This window comes from Protomyctophum bolini (genome assembly GCF_963924005.1).
Source record: "Protomyctophum bolini genome assembly, chromosome: 5".
Lineage (NCBI taxonomy): Eukaryota > Metazoa > Chordata > Actinopteri > Myctophiformes > Myctophidae > Protomyctophum > Protomyctophum bolini.
In genome coordinates, this window is record NC_137866.1 from 679,857 (window position 1) to 701,185 (window position 21,329).

General features: G+C 45.1%; 1 protein-coding gene across 1 annotated transcript in view; it reads left to right on the forward strand.

The window, feature by feature from the left end:
* Nucleotides 1-6,824: 6,824 nt before the first annotated feature.
* The window catches only part of LOC308316019 (dystroglycan 1-like), a gene marked incomplete at its 3' end in the record, with an annotated part of 29,384 nt that continues 14,879 nt past the window's right edge, over nt 6,825-21,329 (forward strand). Inside the window, exons 1-9 of the mRNA XM_080764337.1 lie at nt 6,825-6,893; nt 13,123-13,344; nt 13,922-14,326; nt 15,041-15,224; nt 15,489-15,706; nt 16,434-16,768; nt 16,984-17,152; nt 18,575-18,810; nt 19,611-19,872. Coding sequence (XP_080620463.1) covers nt 13,180-13,344; nt 13,922-14,326; nt 15,041-15,224; nt 15,489-15,706; nt 16,434-16,768; nt 16,984-17,152; nt 18,575-18,810; nt 19,611-19,872 — 1,974 coding nt within the window. The 5' untranslated portion in view covers nt 6,825-6,893; nt 13,123-13,179. The remainder of the gene's footprint in view (nt 6,894-13,122; nt 13,345-13,921; nt 14,327-15,040; nt 15,225-15,488; nt 15,707-16,433; nt 16,769-16,983; nt 17,153-18,574; nt 18,811-19,610; nt 19,873-21,329) is intronic.

Consider the following 21,329-nt stretch of genomic DNA (forward strand, 5'->3'; position numbering starts at 1 on the left):
ATAAATGTTAAACAGTGACTCAGGGCAGGGTTTAAAACATTATAAATGTTAAACAGTGACTCAGGGCAGGTTTTAAAACATTATAAATGTTAAACAGTGACTCGGGGCAGGGTTTAAAACATTATAAATGTTAAACAGTGACTCATGGCAGGGTTTAAAACATTATAAATGTTAAACAGTTACTGGGTAGGGTTTAAACAGCAGCGTAGACCTGCCCTTTGTGTTCCATTCCTATAATAACTGATGTTAAAATACAGCAGCGTAGACCTGCCCTTTGTGTTCCATTCCTATAATAACTGATGTTAAAATACAGCAGCGTAGACCTGCCCTTTATGTTCCATTCCTATAATGAGTTGGACCAGGAATAACAACACAGCAGATGTGTTACATGTCTTCTTTTCCAGAAGTAATTACTTAACAAATTGTTTATAAATAATGTTTGTTCATGAGCTGGTCACTGAGCTCTCATTGACTCCAGGTTTCATGAGCTGGTCACTGAGCTCTCATTGACTCCAGTGCATTCTGCCAAACTTCCGGGTAGTTTGGCTCCCATGAAAGTGTCCATGAAAGTGTCATGGCGCAGCCCAGTCACGTGACCACTTCACTTCCTTCTCAGAGCTTCCTTGGTCTAACTCCTACAGGGTGTTTCCAGGTCTAACTCCTAGGCCTGACTAGGAGTTTCACAACAGATTGATGTATAGCTGTTGCATGAGACTTGTTTACTGATGCAAGCTCGCAATTCATTTCCAATGGGAGTCAATTCAATTCAATTCAAAGGGCTTTATTGGCATGAGAAAACATACGTTTACATTACATCCTAGCATCCAACAATGTTGTATGCTGGATGTGAAGGTGTGAGTGAGGCCCTAAAGCCTGGAGAGCATCAGTGTTGTCGAGGTCTGTTCTGTTCGTTGTGTTTCCTACGGCCTTGAAGGCCTTAGTGCTGAGAGAGAGAGAGAGAGAGAGAGAGAGAGAGAGTAGTCTGTGGATTCCATTCACAATCACCTTGCGTCAGACGAGCGCTGTACCGCGAGGTGTGTGTGTGTGTGTGTGTGTGTGTGTGGGGTCTGTGTGTGATGGGGGGGGGGGGGGGGGGAGGGGTGGTAACTTGAGAATGTGAGCCCACAAGAATGCCTTTGTGTGTTTCTGTGTTTCAGCCTCAGCTCTCAGACAGGGCTGCATGTCTCCACATGGTTACTGGCACACTACGTCATTCCATTCAGGACCGTGTGTGTGTGTGGGGGGGGGGCTGGAGAATGGTGGCTGGCTGCTGATTCAGAAAAAAAACATTGTTTTTGACAGACAGACAGACAGACAGACAGACAGACAGACAGACAGTTTGTTGTCTGTCGAACTGTGTTCCTTTCTTTATAAAGACAGTTATATTATTATACGGAAGAAAGCAAACACTTTGTATAATATAGCTAGTAGCCACTGTCTGAGTGGACTGGGTGGTGCAACCCCTCATATAGACAGCTCTGGGTGGTGCAACCCCTCATATAGACAGCTCTGGGTGGTGCAACCCCTCATATAGACAGCTATGGGTGGTGCAACCACCTCATATAGACAGCTCTGGGTGGTGCAACCACTCATATAGACAGCTCTGGGTGGTGCAACCACTCATATAGACAGCTCTGGGTGGTGCAACCCCTCATATAGACAGCTCTGGGTGTCCCTGGCTGTGTCTGAGCACGAAAATAGCCTCTGATTGGTTTTCACAACCAAGTGTCACTGTTGTGTAGCCTAACACACATGCATATTAACTGTATATATATATATATTGGATGATTTCGGGTGTTACAGTACGGTACAGTAGGCCTACAGTACATTAGAGTACATGCAGATTGTAGTTTGTAGCTTGGCTATTTTTCTTGTATGTAGATTGTAGTTTGTACCTTGTAGCTTGGCTATTTTTCTTGTAGATTGTAGTTTGGCTATTTTTCTTGTAGATTGTAGTTTGTACCTTATAGCTTGTAGTTTGGCTATTTTCTTGTAGTTTGTAGATTGTAGTTTGCACCTTGTAGCTTGTAGTTTGGCTATTTTCATGTAGTTTGTAGATTGTAGTTTGTATCTTGTAGTTTGGCTATTTTCATGTAGTTTGTAGATTGTAGTTTGTATCTTGTAGTTTGGCTATTTTCATGTAGTTTGGCTATTTCGGTCCTAGTGAGACCTAGGAGACATTTATACTTCATTGTGTGTTGACTAGTGAGATGCACCCTAGGAGACATTTATACTTAATTGTGTGTTGACTAGTGAGATGCACCCTAGGAGACATTTACACTTCATTGTGTGTTGACTAGTGAGATGCACCCTAGGAGACATTTATACTTCATTGTGTGTTGACTAGTGAGACGCACCCTAGGAGACATTTATACATCATTGTGTGTTGACTAGTGAGATGCACCCTAGGAGACATTTATACTTCATTGTGTGTTGACTAGTGAGATGCACCCTAGGAGACATTTATACTTCATTGTGTGTTGACTAGTGAGATGCACCCTAGGAGACATTTATACTGCATTGTGTGTTGACTAGTGAGATGCACCCTAGGAGACATTTATACTTCATTGTGTGTTGACTAGTGAGATGCGGAGACATTTATACTTCATTGTGTGTTGACTAGTGAGGTGCACCCTAGGAGACATTTATACTTCATTGTGTGTTGACTAGTGAGATGCACCCTAGGAGACATTTATACTTCATTGTGTGTTGACTAGTGAGACGCACCCTAGGAGACATTTATACTTCATTGTGTGTTGACTAGTGAGATGCACCCTAGGAGACATTTATACTGCATTGTGTGTTGACTAGTGAGACGCACCCTAGGAGACATTTATACTTCATTGTGTGTTGACTAGTGAGATGCACCCTAGGAGACATTTATACTTCATTGTGTGTTGACTAGTGAGATGCACCCTAGGAGACATTTATACTTCAAAGCGCAACAGTATTGCGCACAGAGACCAGCTGATATACAAGCTCACATGGCATCGCGGATGCCACTGTTGTGAGCGTAGAGGTCTGCGTTGCGCGACACCATGGCGGGACGAAGCATACATTATACTCGATGGGCTGCAGGTGCGCCACGGTGCAGCCGTGCACAACCAGGCTCTGCTGCCGTGATCATGAGCTCACCTCCCGTTCTTATGACAGCGACTGGAGGTGTGGTTTTGAGGACAGCGGATTTGAATTGCTATTATTGTTCAAACACAACCGAAACAAATGGATTTATTATATTTCAAGAGTGAGAGAATACAATACAAATCCTAAATCATTCTTCCTCCACACTGGGAAGAAAAAACAGCATCTGAAAGTTTGATGGTGCATTTTATTTCTACGTTGTTTTTAGCAGCACATTTTGATTTTAGTTTGAGTCATAATAGTCTCTTGAATGGTTTTCACTTAGTCTTAGTCACATTTTAGTCACCTGGAATGTTTTAGTGTCAGTCTAGTTTTAGTCGACTAAATGTCATACGATTTTAGTCGACTAAATCTACAGGTGATTTAGTCGACTGTGTTTTGGTGGGCCTTGATGCCGTCGTAATGACTGATTTTACAATTGCTGAAAATAGCCGATCGTTGTGAGCTTGTAGATCGGCTATTTTCAGCATGCAACTAATTGTAGAATGACTTATACTGGATGTCTTGTCCACTAGTCCCTAGTCTAGTTTTTATTTGTTTGACGAAATTGTCAGTATATTTAGTCCTAGTTTTAGTCGTCGTAGCTTAGTTTTCATTTAGTTTCCATTTTAGTTTTCGTCAGTGTAAAAAGGTAGTCGACGAACATTTTTCGTCTTGGGTTTTAGTCGACGAAAACAACAGTGGTAACTGCTTGTGCTGCCGGTGTGCGCGCATGCTGCTGTTTTATCTCCTTGTGCTGCCGGTGTGTGCGCATGCTGCTGCTTTATCTCCTTGTGCTGCCGGTGTGTGCGCATGCTGCTGCTTTATCTCCTTGTGCTGCCGGTGTGTGCGCATGCTGCTGCTTTATCTCCTTGTGCTGCCGGTGTGTGCGCATGCTGCTGCTTTATCTCCTTGTGCTGCCGGTGTGTGCGCATGCTGCTGCTTTATCTCCTTGTGCTGCCGGTGTGTGCGCATGCTGCTGCTTTATCTCCTTGTGCTGCCGGTGTGTGCGCATGCTGCTGCTTTAACTTCTTGTGCTGCCGGTGTGTGCGCATGCTGCTGCTTTATCTCCTTGTGCTGCCGGTGTGTGCGCATGCTGCTGCTTTATCTCCTTGTGCTGCCGGTGTGTGTGCATGCTGCTGCTTTATCTCCTTGTGCTGCCGGTGTGTGTGCATGCTGCTGCTTTATCTCCTTGTGCTGCCGGTGTGTGCGCATGCTGCTGCTTTAACTTCTTGTGCTGCCGGTGTGCGCATGCTGCTGCTTTATCTCCTTGTGCTGCCGGTGTGTGCGCATGCTGCTGCTTTAACTTCTTGTGCTGCCGGTGTGTGCGCATGCTGCTGCTTTAACTTCTTGTGCTGCCGGTGTGTGCGCATGCTGCTGCTTTAACTTCTTGTGCTGCCGGTGTGTGCGCATGCTGCTGCTTTATCTCCTTGTGCTGCCGGTGTGCGCGCATGCTGCTGCTTTATCTTCTTGTGCTGCCGGTGTGTGCGCATGCTGCTGCTTTATCTCCTTGTGCTGCCGGTGTGCGCATGCTGCTGCTTTATCTCCTTGTGCTGCCGGTGTGTGCGCATGCTGCTGCTGCTTTATCTCCTTGTGCTGCCGGTGTGTGCGCATGCTGCTGCTTTATCTCCTTGTGCTGCCGGTGTGTGCGCATGCTGCTGCTTTATCTCCTTGTGCTGCCGGTGTGTGCGCATGCTGCTGCTTTATCTCCTTGTGCTGCCGGTGTGTGCGCATGCTGCTGCTTTATCTCCTTGTGCTGCCGGTGTGTGCGCATGCTGCTGCTTTATCTCCTTGTGCTGCCGGTGTGTGCGCATGCTGCTGCTTTATCTCCTTGTGCTGCCGGTGTGTGCGCATGCTGCTGCTGCTTTAACTTCTTGTGCTGCCGGTGTGTGCGCATGCTGCTGCTGCTTTAACTTCTTGTGCTGCCGGTGTGTGCGCATGCTGCTGCTGCTTTAACTTCTTGTGCTGCCGGTGTGTGCGCATGCTGCTGCTGCTTTAACTTCTTGTGCTGCCGGTGTGTGCGCATGCTGCTGCTTTATCTCCTTGTGCTGCCGGTGTGTGCGCATGCTGCTGCTTTATCTCCTTGTGCTGCCGGTGTGTGCGCATGCTGCTGCTTTATCTCCTTGTGCTGCCGGTGTGTGCGCATGCTGCTGCTTTATCTCCTTGTGCTGCCGGTGTGTGCGCATGCTGCTGCTTTATCTCCTTGTGCTGCCGGTGTGTGCGCATGCTGCTGCTTTATCTCCTTGTGCTGCCGGTGTGTGCGCATGCTGCTGCTGCTTTAACTTCTTGTGCTGCCGGTGTGTGCGCATGCTGCTGCTGCTTTAACTTCTTGTGCTGCCGGTGTGTGCGCATGCTGCTGCTGCTTTAACTTCTTGTGCTGCCGGTGTGTGCGCATGCTGCTGCTGCTTTAACTTCTTGTGCTGCCGGTGTGTGCGCATGCTGCTGCTTTATCTCCTTGTGCTGCCGGTGTGTGCGCATGCTGCTGCTTTATCTCCTTGTGCTGCCGGTGTGTGCGCATGCTGCTGCTTTATCTCCTTGTGCTGCCGGTGTGTGCGCATGCTGCTGCTTTATCTCCTTGTGCTGCCGGTGTGTGCGCATGCTGCTGCTGCTTTATCTCCTTGTGCTGCCGGTGTGTGCGCATGCTGCTGCTTTATCTTCTTGTGCTGCCGGTGTGTGCGCATGCTGCTGCTTTATCTCCTTGTGCTGCCGGTGTGTGCGCATGCTGCTGCTTTATCTCCTTGTGCTGCCGGTGTGCGCATGCTGCTGCTTTATCTCCTTGTGCTGCCGGTGTGTGCGCATGCTGCTGCTTTATCTCCTTGTGCTGCCGGTGTGCGCATGCTGCTGCTTTATCCGTGTGACGTCGTCTGATAACACGTCTAGAGCAGTGGTTCCCAAACTTCTTTGTGTCAAGGACCCACAAATGAACATTTATCAGGCCACGGACCCCCCATTTGAAAACGTATGCCAGTGACCCCTGATAAGGGATGATTTTTACGGCTCTAGCACTGATTCCGAAACACATTCATTTCATGGACCCGCAGTTTCACACGCATTATGCCACGGACCCCCTGATTTAATGGCATTTCTATCTCTGGGACCCCAATTTATGTTGTAAAACCACTGTCAATTTAACTCTGAGAGTGTACAAATGTAAACAAATAGACCTGTTGGCGTCCATTTGGTTCCATTTGTACACTCTCAGAGTTACAGAGCCATAAGGGTCCATTTGGTTCCTTTTGTACACTCTCAGAGTTAAAATAACATTGATTTTACAATGTAAATTGGTGGTCCCAGAGATAGAAATGCCATTAAATCATGTATCATTTAGCTGGGGACCCCCTGGAACTCCCTCCAAGGGCCTAGACTTCCTTCGTGGTCCCTCTCTGTGTAATATCGGAATCAGTCAGAATCGGTATCGGCAGATAATATGACCACCCTGCAAATAATCGTAGATCGGATTATATCGTCATCATTTCATAACCGGCGTGCCCCGCTTATAACCATTCATTGTTATCGTGTCTCCTCTCCAGCTGACAGACATCACTGCACAGATCTGTCCACGGATAACATTATTCTATAACATTATTAATGATTAATTGTCTCTCTCCAGCTGACAGACATCATGGCTGCCTGACAGATCTGTCCATGAACGCTAAAGGAGGAGAGAGGAGAGCCCTGTGAGCGTGGGGTGGAGAGAGAGGACGGCCCTCTGAACAAAACCCTGTCCAGAGGAACGCTCATCTGAGACGACAGCCTACGGTCTCCTTCAACACGTAGGAGGCTTCTCTTCTGTTTGGGGACTGCTCAACTCAACTTTATTTATATAGCGCATTTAAAGCTGCTATATAAGCAATAGTATGTCAACATTTTAAATAACTTTTTATAATTATTTTTTTGGTATTCAGACAGTTTTCATTTAGTTTTAGTCACATTATTCCATACATAGTGTGGCAGTAAATCAGTACTGGTTGGACTCCTAATATTCCATACATAGTGTGGTAGTAAATCAGTACTAGTTGGACTCCTAATATTCCATACATAGTGTGGTAGTAAATCAGTACTGGTTGGACTCCTAATATTCCATACATAGTGTGGTAGTAAATCAGTACTAGTTGGACTCCTAATATTCCATACATAGTGTGGTAGTAAATCAGTACTAGTTGGACTCCTAATATTCCATACATAGTGTGGTAGTAAATCAGTACTAGTTGGACTCCTAATATTCCATACATAGTGTGGTAGTAAATCAGTACTGGTTGGACTCCTAATATTCCATACATAGTGTGGTAGTAAATCAGTACTAGTTGGACTCCTAATATTCCATACATAGTGTGGTAGTAAATCAGTACTGGTTGGACTCCTAATATTCCATACATAGTGTGGTAGTAAATCAGTACTAGTTGGACTCCTAATATTCCATACATAGTGTGGTAGTAAATCAGTACTAGTTGGACTCCTAATATTCCATACATAGTGTGGTAGTAAATCAGTACTAGTTGGACTCCTAATATTCCATACATAGGCCCTCATTTATCAACCGTGCGTACGCCAAAATATGGGTACACGCCGAAATTACCGACATTTTCGGCATTTACCATTTCCGCCAAAGCTTGAAATTGAACTTGACAAAGTTCAAAAGTCACGTCTGGTCGGGAGCTGTCGTACGCTTTGTCCTCACCTGTTTTTCTGTCGTAGAACAGCGGAGCATGCGTTGTTTGACCAGCTGAGAGGCTGTCACAGGTTTTCACTCCTAAAATGTATAAAACTAGCCTACATGTGAACAAAATATTTTGTAATGGCATGTCATATGAAATTGGTAGGATATTACCAAGTGTGCAAGCTTATTAAAACCAATGCTTTAAGCCATTTAAATAGTGTTTTGCACCCCCCCCCCCCCCCAACTTAATTCCATGACTGGATGGAGAGGCATTTGCAGTGCTGCAGCTTTAGATTTTCTTTTCGCAGATAAGTAAGCCTGGGACCGATAGGCTATGCAGCTATAGTCAAGTCTACCAACCAACGGCAACTGCAATCTACAGCCGTGTCTTTCTCGCGTTACGTCTCGTCCTTTTAATTAAGGACAAACCCGACGCGCTCGAATGCCAATAAACGTGACATGTGCCGACAGTGTCGAGGCAGCGCAAAGTGGGGACCGCTTCTTTTGTTTTTGTCATATGGAAACTCACGGCTTACCGCCAACTTCACTTCCTAAAGTTTAGGCTGCGCAGGGAGGCAATCTAATATACAGTGAGTGATGTCATAAACCTTCATGCAGGTCAGTGACAGAGACAGTCAGAACAGGAAAACAGCATTTGTCACGGGCTGTGCGTGTCCAAACTCATTCCAATGACGTTGTGAGCAATGTTATTTAATTAATGCTTCAGTAGATTGGATGGAGCCCGCACATAGCAAGACGGTCTTTATTTAAATACTGACAACGTTTCGATCTATTTGATCTTCATCAGGTCATGTGAACATAAGTTTGTACTTTTATAATAAGGGAGTGCCCCCATTACCCAATCAAAACACCACATTTTGGTGCCCCTCCCATCACTGCAGGTGTGACACGTCAACCCTGAGTGAGTGGGTGGGGACCCAGACATATTGATGTGAATATAGTCTGTTCAGAAGTTTTAGTGCACTAATTAAAAACATTTTTTAATTAATGCTTCACATAATCACAGGTTCAGGTTTTCTTTCACTAATCTTGTTAATATATAATATATATAATTGCATATACAACTAACACACAGTGACAGTTGCTTGCAAGTTGCATGTGCGTGCGTGCGTCTGTGCGTGCGTGCGTGCGTGCGTGTGTGTGTGTGTGTGTGAGAGGGGGGTGAGGCGGTCAGCAAGGCAAGGAAGGCTTGACTTGATGTAACCATGGTTTCCAAGGTCGTACTGCAGTTGTTCATGTCGCAAAAACGAGGGCGAGGCTTGATTTCATAGGGCGTGCCAGATAGATTTCAGCCGTCACATTTATTAACGTCGGAAACGAAATTAAGGAAGGATCAGCTGTTTGCGATCACTTTATAAATGCCGTGGCGACGTGGGTGTACTACGAAACCTACACTCAAATCTGTGGCAGATTTTACACTCGATTGATAAATGAGGGCCATAGTGTGGTAGTAAATCAGTATTGATTGATTGATTGAAATATTTATTAACAGTTTGTAGAATTACAGTACATTTCAAGCACAAACTCAATACAGAGACTGTTAACTGTGAGTGGACGACCCAATTAAGCATTACACTTGTTTACAACAGGGTCCACATTGTTCAATTCATCAAAACATATAGAGACATACAAATAGACACTTCTATGTAGTTAAAGAACAGAACAGGAATTCATCATAGATACTAGTTGGACTCCTAATATTCCATACATAGTGTGGTAGTAAATCAGTACTGGTTGGACTCCTAATATTCCATACATAGTGTGGTAGTAAATCAGTACTAGTTGGACTCCTAATATTCCATACATAGTGTGGTAGTAAATCAGTACTGGTTGGACTCCTAATATTCCATACATAGTGTGGTAGTAAATCAGTACTTTAGACTCCTAATATTCCATACATAGTGTGGTAGTAAATCAGTACTAGTTGGACTCCTAATATTCCATACATAGTGTGGTAGTAAATCAGTACTATAGACTCCTAATATTCCATACATAGTGGGGTAGTAAATCAGTACTATAGACTCCTAATATTCCATACATAGTGTGGTAGTAAATCAGTACTAGTTGGACTCCTAATATTCCATACATAGTGTGGTAGTAAATCAGTACTATAGACTCCTAATATTCCATACATAGTGTGGTAGTTAATCAGTACTGGTTGGACTCCTAATATTCCATACATAGTGTGGTAGTAAATCAGTACTAGTTGGACTCCTAATATTCCATACATAGTGTGGTAGTAAATCAGTACTGGTTGGACTCCTAATATTCCACACATAGTGTGGCAGTAAATCAGTACTAGTTGGACTCCTAATATTCCATACATAGTGTGGTAGTAAATCAGTACTAGTTGGACTCCTAATATTCCATACATAGTGTGGTAGTAAATCAGTACTAGTTGGACTCCTACTATTCCATACATAGTGTGGTAGTAAATCAGTACTAGTTGGACTCCTAATATTCCACACATAGGCCCTCATTTATCAATCGAGTGTAAAATCTGCCACAGATTCGAGTGTAGGTTTCGTAGTACACCCACGTCGCCACGGCATTTATAAAGTGATCGCAAACAGCTGATCCTTCCTTAATTTCGTTCTGACGTTAATAAATGTGACGGCTGAAATCCATCTGGCACGCCCTATGAAATCAAGCCTCGCCCTCGTTTTTGCGACTGAACACATGAAATACGACCTGTGGGAACCATGGAAACCATGGAAAAAAGGTTTCTCCCGTGCCTTGTCCGCCTCACGCACCTCTCTCTCACACACACACACACACACACACACACACACACACACACACACACACACACACACACGCAGAAGCACACGCAACTTGCAAGCCCACTGGTGTCTTGTTAAATAAAGAACGAACACCTGCATGAATTAAATAAAATTGTAGGCCTACCCTGTCTGTTTCCCTCTCACCTCGCTTGCCTTGCTGTCATGTCCACGCATGCACGCATATACATGACACATCGACATCGCATCGCCATGAATGGAATTAGTTTGTAGGCTGGCCTATATTAATTTTAACCATTCGTGCTCAGTGCACGGCGAAGACTGCGCACTGCTGTGATATTAAAGTCCTGTAGGTGACTGCCGACATGATAGCCTAGCTCTCTCATACAGCATGAGAGAGGCTATCATGTCGTCAAGGCAGTCATAATCAACGTTTATGTAGTGATTTCTGATTTGATCATTGATGAACGAATCATAAACATATGGATGAAGGCTTGCCGCTTGCATGTGTGTTGGCGACGCACGCCGCGGTCCCGCGATCCTCCCGAGCCCCGAAAATGATCTCGCTTTTATCTGAACTGTCAAAACTGTCAAAACTGTCTAAGCACTTATAAATGGTGAATGATTACCTTACGTCTATAGCCTGCTAGTACTTACTACAAATAGGCAAGCTGTATGCTTGTCACATGTCACTTGGAAATAAAGGCGTGCAGTCCATTCATGCCTTTTAAAAAATAATAAAATCATAATCGCATATGCCGCATCACCGCGTCCGCATGTGCTCCAAAATCATCTCACAAGTGCGCTCGCATAACAAGGCCAGTAAAGCAGTGTTTGATTAAGCACAAACTAATACATTGTGAACATGTTATATTGTTTTTAATTGCGCGATTTAAATTACTTGTAAAGTTGGAAATCTCTCTTTTGTTTTTTACATACACATACCGTTTTATATTAACATTTTAGGAGTGAAAACATATGTTTAGATGCCTGTGACAGTGTCAGCAGTTCAGACAAGACTGCTCCGCTTGTGTACGACAGAAAAACAGCCAAGGAAAAAGCGTAAGCAAGCTGCCGACCAGACGTGGGATTTGAACGTTGTCACGTTCAATTTCAAGCTTTGGCGGAAATGGTAAATGTCAAAAATGTCGGCAATTTCGGCGTGCACCCATATTTTGGCGTACGCACGGTTGATAAATGAGGGCCATAGTGTGGTAGTAAATTGTGAAGAAAACCTGAAGACATTAATGAATTAATTAGGTCTTGTGATCAAAATGAGAACATTATAATACAGGTGTGTAAAAACAGACCATCTAAAATGTGCCACATTTTGTACATATTATGTACATGGACAAAATGTGGCACATTTTAGATGGTTATTATAAGGACACATGGGCGACCCCTGCTGGCCAATATTATTATTAACTCAATGTCTGCCAACGACCTAATTGACCTCTTTTTTAGCAACTCCCACAGCGCCAACGACGTCTTTATCGTCTTTTTCAGACGGGTATAACATTGGACCAAAAAAAAAAAAAAAAAAAAAATCTTTTTTTTTCTTTTTTTTTTTAACAAAAAAATGAAAATTTAAATTAAATAAAAAAATGTATAGAGACTGGCGCTTAGGGACTTTTTGGCACTTCTTAAAAGCGATGAATGAGTTAACTTGAACATGTGTCATCCTGAGACTGTGACTGGTTTCACTCATTTAGATTCCATAGATTTAGATTCCATAGATTTAGATTCCATAGATTTAGATTCCATAGATTTAGATTCCATAGCAGTGTTAATTATTTCAGTATATTTTGATTTAGTCTTTTGAATAACACACATTTAGTCTTTAGTCCCATTCAGTCTTCTGAAATCATCTTTTGTTAGTCTAGTCTTAGTCGACAAAATCAAAATAATTTAGTCTTAGTCTTTATGTATTTTAGTCTTTTAGGTTTGAATATGCAATACAGACACAGATTTATAGTTTTATTATGAAACAATTTAATTAGATAAATAAAAGGAGACATGTTTGATGTACATGGCCTTGATCTTATGGCCTGCTCTGAAGAGGTGCAGATATGACATCATTCAAGGCAAGCTGAGCTACAACTTTCATTACAAATAGATCCAGGGAACAGACAACTCTGAAACATCAAACTCTCATCAAATTTAGAGGCCCTCATCTATGGAACTCCCTATAGATGCTTCACTTAAATCCTCATTATCCTTGCCAATATTCAAAAAAACATCTAAAGAAATACCTTATTTCTTCCTCTCTGTAGATTACAGGTTTTACTTTGATGCGTTATATGTTCTTTTGTGTGTTTGTTGTTGTATTGTTTATTTCTGTTTTCTGTGCAGTCTGAGTTTTCATTTTTTTACTGCACAGCTGCCCCCCTTTGCCAACTTGTAGAATTATGTACTGTTTCTTTATGAACTTTTAAACCAATGATCTCTTCCTATAGATGTCCATGTCTAGCTGGTCTAAAACATCTAGATGTCCATGATGTCGCTGCCCTAAAACATCTAGATGTCCATGTCTAGCTGGTCTAAAACATCATCGTTACATTTATTTCTCTTCATTCCCTGCAGGCAGCGCTAGGTGGCGCCACCGGGCTGCCTCACAGCGCAGAGGGGCGGCCTGTCACCATGGAGTCTGACCACCGCAGAGGAGGAGGAGGAGGAGGAGGAGGGAGCGCAGCCCGGACCGCGTCCCAGGAGATGGTGCTGGTTCTGGGGCTGCTCGTAGCCCTGAGTCCCCTGTCCCGCGGCGCCCAGGCCCAGCCCGCACCTCCAGAGCTCCAGCAGCAACAGGTGCCAAACTGTAGTGTACTGTACTTTATAACCCGTTTAGGGTCTGACGTCGACATTTAAAAAAGATTAATGTTAGAGACCACAGAAGACATGTAAATATGAAATAAATGCTTAAACATGTAGCTAGGTGTAATGTTAGAGACCACAGAAGACATATAAATATGAAATAAATGCTTAAACATGTAGCTATAGGTGTAATGTTAGAGACCACAGAAGACATGTAAATATGAAATAAATGCTTAAACATGTAGCTAGGTGTAATGTTAGAGACCACAGAAGACATATAAATATGAAATAAATGCTTAAACATGTAGCTAGGTGTAATGTTAGAGTCCACAGAAGTGAACCTTTTCAAGCCTGTTTTCTCAACTCGCTGTTTCTCTGCCAGACATTACTCTATAAGCCATATCTCCTAAACTGGTGGGTCAAACTGAACAACCAATATGTCAATTTGAAGCCATGATTCCCTGCTTTCACATGACATGAAAAAAACGAAAATTCAAAGAAATCCAATGGCAGTCCCTCAGTCAAATGAAGTCACAAATGACTCCATGCTAAACTGTAAACTCTGCACCAGGAGTCGTGGCTCCCCCTGGTGGTGGAGCTGGAGGCCTCCATGCAGTCGTCCGTCCTCTCCGAGCTCGGAGCCGCCGCGTCGGCGATCGCCGAGGGGCCGCGACCGCACGATGTCATCGCCGAGGGGCCGCGACCGCACGATGTCATCGCCGAGGGGCCGCGACCGCACGATGTCATCGCAGAGGGGCCGCGACCGCACGATGCCATCGCAGAGGGGCCGCGACCGTCCGCCGAACGGCCCGCTGCGCCCGTACCAGACTCCTCCTCCTCCTCGGCCACGCCCCCGGTGCCTTCGGCGCTGCTCGGAGCTCGCCCCGGGTCGGCGGTCCCAGACTCCTCGGCGGTCCTGGTGGGAACGCTGTTCTCCCTCCGGATCCCTCCCAGAGGGACCCTCTGTGACCTCACCGTGAGTATCTGACCTCTGTGACCTCACCGTGAGTATCTGACCTCTGTGACCTCACCGTGAGTAACTGACCTCTGTGACCTCACCGTGAGTATCTGACCTCTGTGACCTCACCGTGATTAACTGACCTCTGACCTCGGTTAGACATGGGTTAAGGTTAGGGTGAGGGTGAGGGTGAGGGTGAGGGTTTGAGATAGGTTGTAGTTGTAGGACTAATGACTGGTCTTACCAAATGACTAGCTAAACTAAGTACTGTCTAAACTAAGTACTGCACCCCCTACTGTCTAAACTAAGTACTGTCTAAACTAAGTACTACCCTTAGTTAGGGTTAGGGTTACCCTAACCCTAGCCTCGATACCCAGGCTTTCATTTCGTCTGCGCGAAAAATGAAAGCCTGGAGGAACGCATTGGCTGCCTCGGTCTAGAAGTGGGAGTCAACGCTTCCGGGTGGGTGTCGCTCCAAATTATGTGACGTAGCGCTTCACTAGGTGGGAGAGGAGTGGCCAGGGCTGACGGACAGATCAGTGAGATCCAATCAGGGCGTGCGCAAATCTCAGCCGCGACCCACCCCTATAGACCAGAAACTTAACACGTTAGCTCAGGCTACCCTAACCCTAAGTACTGTCTACTCTAAACTAAGTACTGTCTAAACTAAGTACTGCCCCCTCTGAGTCTAATCGTCTGTCTTGTTGTTTGTTGTTGTTTTCCGTCGTCTAGGTGACGTCTCTGGGGAAGCCCCGCCTCCCCTCCTTCCTGCTGTGGGACGGCGAGCGCTGCGTCCTGAGGGGCGTGGCCTTGGAGCGGGACAGGGGCGCGCACCACCTCTCTGTCTCCACCGGGGGTGTCTTCTCCCTGGAGGTGTACGCGGAGGACGAGGAGCGCCCCCTGGTGGCCGGTGAAGGTAAATATTATTATTACATCATTGCCTAATCGCAGTGATTTGAGATAATCGCAATTATTTTTTGCATAAAATCGTTCATTGTTTCCATGTTGAAAAATGTCCACACGTTTTTTTTTTTTTTCTTCTTACGCGTGTAGAACGAACGCGTGTTGTAAGCTTGTAGATCCAAGATGGCGACAAAAGCGGACAAAAGTGTCATACCGAAGCACCACAACTTTTGTCCACCAGGTGGCGCTCATTGTGTTAAAACCCTAACCCTGCCAGGTCTGTTGTCGTGCGGCGAGGAGCCTCTCACCGTGCTGACGGTCATCCTGGACGCTGACCTCACCAAGATGGCCGCCGCCCAGCGCGTGGCTCTGCTGCGCGTCATGGCGGCCTTCGCCTCCGGGGCAGCGCCAGAGAGCCTGCGTGCCGCGCCGGTCGTCAACAACCGCCTGTTCGACATGTCGGCCTTCATGGCCGGCCCGGGGAACGCTAAGAAGGTACTTTAAATACACTTTATATACACTTTATTTACACTTTATTTACATATAATATACGTACCCTAAATGAGCCGGGGAACGCCAAGAAGGTACCGACACTTTATAACACATTCATCTCATGTAGAACACACTGACGCACTATTTCACTATAAACTCTTCTCCTTCTGGCTCCAAAACTATGGAATGAACTTCCTATTGCAGTTGCAAATGCCCATTGCACAACAACAGCACTGTAAATCAGTCTGGATTAAGAGCGTCTGATAAATGACCACACTGTAAACTGTTCTCTGATAAATGACCTACACTCTAAACTGTTTCTCTGATAAATGACCACACTGTAAACTGTTTCTCTGATAAATGACCACACTGTAAACTGTTTCTCTGATATATGACCACACTGTAAACTGTTTCTCTGATATATGACCACACTGTAAACTGTTTCTCTGATATATGACCACACTGTAAACTGTTTCTCTGATAAATGACCACACTGTAAACTGTTTCTCTGATATATGACCACACTGTAAACTGTTTCTCTGATATATGACCACACTGTAAACTGTTTCTCTGATATATGACCACACTGTAAACTGTTTCTCTGATATATGACCACACTGTAAACTGTTTCTCTGATATATGACCACACTGTAAACTGTTTCTCTGATATATGACCACACTGTAAACTGTTTCTCTGATAAATGACCACACTGTGTAAACGGTCCTCCAGGTGGTAGAGAATGGCGCGCTCCTCTCCTGGCCACTAGGGTGCGCTCTGGACCAGAGCACGGTGCCGGACCTGGGCGCGGTCCGAGGCCCGGCGCGGGACGGCAGCATGTCCGCCAGGCTGGGCTACCCCGTGGTGGGCTGGCACGTGGCCAACAAGAGGCCCCCTCCTCCCCCCAACGCGGCGGCGGGGGCCCGCCGGCTCCGCAGACAGCTGTACAACACCCCCACCCCCGTCCCCTCGCTGGCCCCGCCCACCGCCGCCCACCCCGAGCCCCCCCCCGCCCGCCTGGTGCCCACGCCCACCAGCCCGGCCATCGCCCCGCTCTCCACCGACAGGTGAGTTCAAAGCCCTTCTGACCTGAGATCAGTTTTTTCTAAAAATGTCCGTTTTGAAAATGCCCAATGACAGACAGCTCCACAACAGGCCATTATATGAACTTTCAGGAAGTCCCGATTTCCTTAGTGGCTTCACAAAATATCAGTCTGACTGCCCCCCTGATTGTGTTACTAAGTCTCTAAATGCCTGCATTCATTGTGTACGTTTTGGACAGCTCTGCGACGCCCGTCCGCGGACCCTTGCCCCTCCCCGTGAAGCCCACCATCCGCCTCAGGGACCAGCTGGGGGGGGCCCTGGGCCCCACGCCGGCCCTGGGGCCCCCGCAGCCCACCCGGGTGTTAGGAGGAGGAGGAGGGGCCACCACCAGCACCCTGCCCATCCAGGTTGGTACAATTCCGGGTTTCATTATGACTTTTACAGCACAGTCCACGCCATCCTCGAGAAATCTTGAGAAGAGCTATTCTTTTACCACCGTGGCCATTTTCACAAGATTCACGAGATTTGATGGAAGGAGGAGTTAAAAGAAGGAGTTCCCGTCCAGAGCGGGTGTAACGACACACAGGTGCGTTTCGAACAGCGAACATTGACGTATTGGCGAACATTGACGTATTGGCAAACATTGACGTATTGGCGAACATTGACGTATTGGTGAATATTGACGTATTGGTGAATATTGACGTATTGACGTATTGGCGAACATTGACGTATTGGTGAATATTGACGTATTGGCGAATATTGACGTATTGAAATAATTTTGTATGTGAAAATAAACAAAGGAACAAACAAACATTGACGTATTGGCGAACATTGACGTATTGGCGAACATTGACGTATTGGCGAACATTGACGTATTGGCGAACATTGACGTATTGGCGAACATTGACGTATTGGCAAACATTGACGTATTGGCGAAATTGGCGAACATTGACGTATTGGTGAATATTGACGTATTGGTGAATATTGACGTATTGGTGAATATTGACGTATTGGTGAATATTGACGTATTGACGTATTGGCGAATATTGACGTATTGACGTATTGGCGAACATTGACGTATTGGTGAATATTGACGTATTGGCGAATATTGACGTATTGAAATATTTTTGTATGTGAAAATAAACAAAGGAACAAACAAACATTGACGTATTGGCGAACATTGACATATTGGCGAACATTGACGTATTGGCGAACATTGACGTATTGGCGAACATTGACCGACCGACAAAAGGTTGTTTTTGGCAGCAAATTTCTATTTTAGTTTTAGTCTTTAATAGTTTTCACTTCGTTTTAGTCACATTTTAGTCACCTGGAATGTTCTAGTGTTTAGTCTAGTTTTAGTCGACTAAATGTCATACGATTTTAGTCGACTAAATCTACAGTTGATTTGGTCGACTGAAATGTGTTTTGACAGGCCTTGATGTCGTTGTGATGACATATTTTACACTTTGGTTGCATGCTGAAAATGGCAGATCTACAATTGTATATTGTATATCTGCTATTTTCAGCATGCAACCCAGCATAAAACTGGATCTCTTGTCCACTAGTCCCTTCCTAACATTTTAGTCTAGTTTTTATTTGTTGTCAGTGTATTTAGTCTTTTATTTGTTGTCAGTATATTTAGTCTTAGTTTTAGTCATCATAGATTCGTTTTTATTTAGTTTTAGTCAGTGAAAAAAGGTAGTCGACGAACATTTTTCGCCTTCGTTTTAGTCGACGAAAGCATCACTGCCACCGACAAAAGGTTGAGACAAATAACAGCCCGAGTTCCTAAAAGAGGATTTACGGTACAATATCGTCCCGTCCAGCCCACCGTGACGAGGCCCACCATCGTGGAGGCCACGGCCTTGCCCACCCCGCCCTCCACCTCCACCAGGAGGCCCAACAACAACGCCACCTCCACCAGGAGGCCCAAGACCACCTCCACCAGGAGGCCCACCAAGAGGCCGCGCGTCAAGAGCACTACCGCCAAGCCCGCCGCGCCGAAGACCACCACCACGCTGACGGCAGCCCCGCCGCCTCCCGCCGTGGCCCCCGACAACAGGTAGGCCTTTGATTTGATTTGATTTGACTTGATTTGACGTGACGTCAATGCAGGCCATGTCGTGTTCATGGAGGAAGCGTCAAAGATATAAACAAAGTCTTTGGACTTGTTTTTCATCGTCCCACCAGCAGGGGGCAGCACACGTTATTTTATTTTAAAGGGATTGTGACATAAAAAAAAAGGTTTTGGAATTGTTCTTATTTTTTTTAGTCTGGAGGTTTTCTAATCTCAATTGCACCCAAAAAACATGAACTTTTAACATTCAGTAGATTTTCTGTGATCTGGGTTTTTTTACAAGAGCCTGCAAATCCCATATATGTCAATGGGATTTGCCAGCAGATGTCACTGTTTTCACTGTGTTGCCTGTTTTCATTGTAGCTCAAAAGGCTTCCAAACCCCAAAGAAAACTTCAGACCACAGAAAATCCACTGAATGTTCAAAGTTCAGGGTTTTTTTTGGGTGTAATTGAGGTCATAAAACCTAAAAGAAAAAAGAAAAATAAATGAAAATGAACGTCATAAAACCTTTAACCCATTCTGACCGGGCACCCATTTTGGTGTTAGCATCATGTTATGCTTTACCTATTGAAAAATAGCAGATCTACAAGCTCATATCGCGCCACCGAGTGGCGCGATACGAGCTTGTAGGTCTGCTATTTTTGAAAAATTCGAAGAACGACTGACATTTTTAGAATCTGATCTCAGGTCAGAATGGGTTCATCAGACCAGTGTGTGTCCAGTGGAAACCTCGTATGAATCTGATCTCAGGTCAGAATGGGTTAATTGTAACGACGCCCCCAGGATGCCAGAGATCCGGAACCCCATCGACGAGGTGAACGCCTGGGTGGGAACGTACTTCGAGGTGAAGATCCCCCCCGACACGTTCTACGACCAGGAGGACGGCACGGCCGACAAGCTGCGCCTCACGCTGAAGAAGACGCCCCGCGAGGCGGTGGGGGAGGGGTCCTGGATCCACTTCAACTCCACCATCCAGCTGCTCTACGGCATGCCTGACGAGAGAGACACGGGGAAACACGAGTACTTCATGTTGGCTACCGACAAGGTAAATACTACTGTTACTGAGTACCGACAAGGTAAATACTACTATTACTGAGTACCGACAAGGTAAATACTACTGTTACTGAGTACCGACAAGGTAAATACTACTGTTACTGAGTACCGACAAGGTAGATACTACTGTTACTGAGTACCGACAAGGTAAATACTACTATTACTGACTACCGACAAGGTAAATACTACTATTACTGAGTACCGACAAGGTAAATACTACTGTTACTGAGTACCGACAAGGTAAATACTACTGTTACTGACTACCGACAAGGTAGATACTACTATTACTGAGTACCGACAAGGTAAATACTACTATTACTGAGTACCGACAAGGTAAATACTACTGTTACTGAGTACCGACAAGGTAAATACTACTGTTACTGAGTACCGACAAGGTAAATACTACTGTTACTGAGTACCGACAAGGTAAATACTACTAATACTGAGTACCGACAAGGTAAATACTGCTGTTACTGAGTACCGACAAGGTAAATACTACTATTACTGAGTACCGACAAGGTAAATACTACTGTTACTGAGTACCGACAAGGTAGATACTACTGTTACTGAGTACCGACAAGGTACATACTACTATTACTGAGTACCGACAAGGTAAATACTACTGTTACTGAGTACCGACAAGGTAAATACTACTATTAGTGAGTACCGATAAGGTAAATACTACTATTACTGAGTACCGACAAGGTACATACTACTGTTACTGAGTACCGACAAGGTAAATACTACTATTACTGAGTACCGACAAGGTAAATACTACTATTACTGAGTACCGATAAGGTAAATACTACTATTACTGAGTACCGACAAGGTAAATACTACTATTACTGAGTACTTTATGTTGGCTACTGACAAGGTGAATACTACTATTACTGAGTATTTTACTTTACTTTTTGAGTACATATATCTGGTTTTGTGTTTATAGAAGACAGAGCTCTGGATATGTTCAGGTGTTTAGAGACAGATATCTGGTGTTTCATTTAGCTGCCAGGGGCAGGTGGGTGACCCTTAGTGTTTTATTTAGCTGCCACCAGGGGGCAGGTGGGCGACCCTTAGTGTTTTATTTAGCTGCCACCAAGGGGCAGGTGGGCGACCCTTAGTGTTTTATTTAGCTGCCACCAGGGGGCAGGTGGGCAACCCTTAGTGTTTTATTTAGCTGCCAGGGGCAGGTGGGCGACCCTTAGTGTTTTATTTAGCTGCCACCAGGGGGCAGGTGGGCGACCCTTAGTGTTTTATTTAGCTGCCACCAGGGGGCAGGTGGGCGACCCTTAGTGTTTTATTTAGCTGCCAGGGGGCAGGTGGGCGACCCTCGGTGTCAACGCCTGCTATACAAATACGTTTTATATAATTTAATTATTCAGGGTGGGCGGGGCATCATCGTGATATGTTAATGTCATGCAGGGTGGGAGGAGCATCATAATGATATGTTAA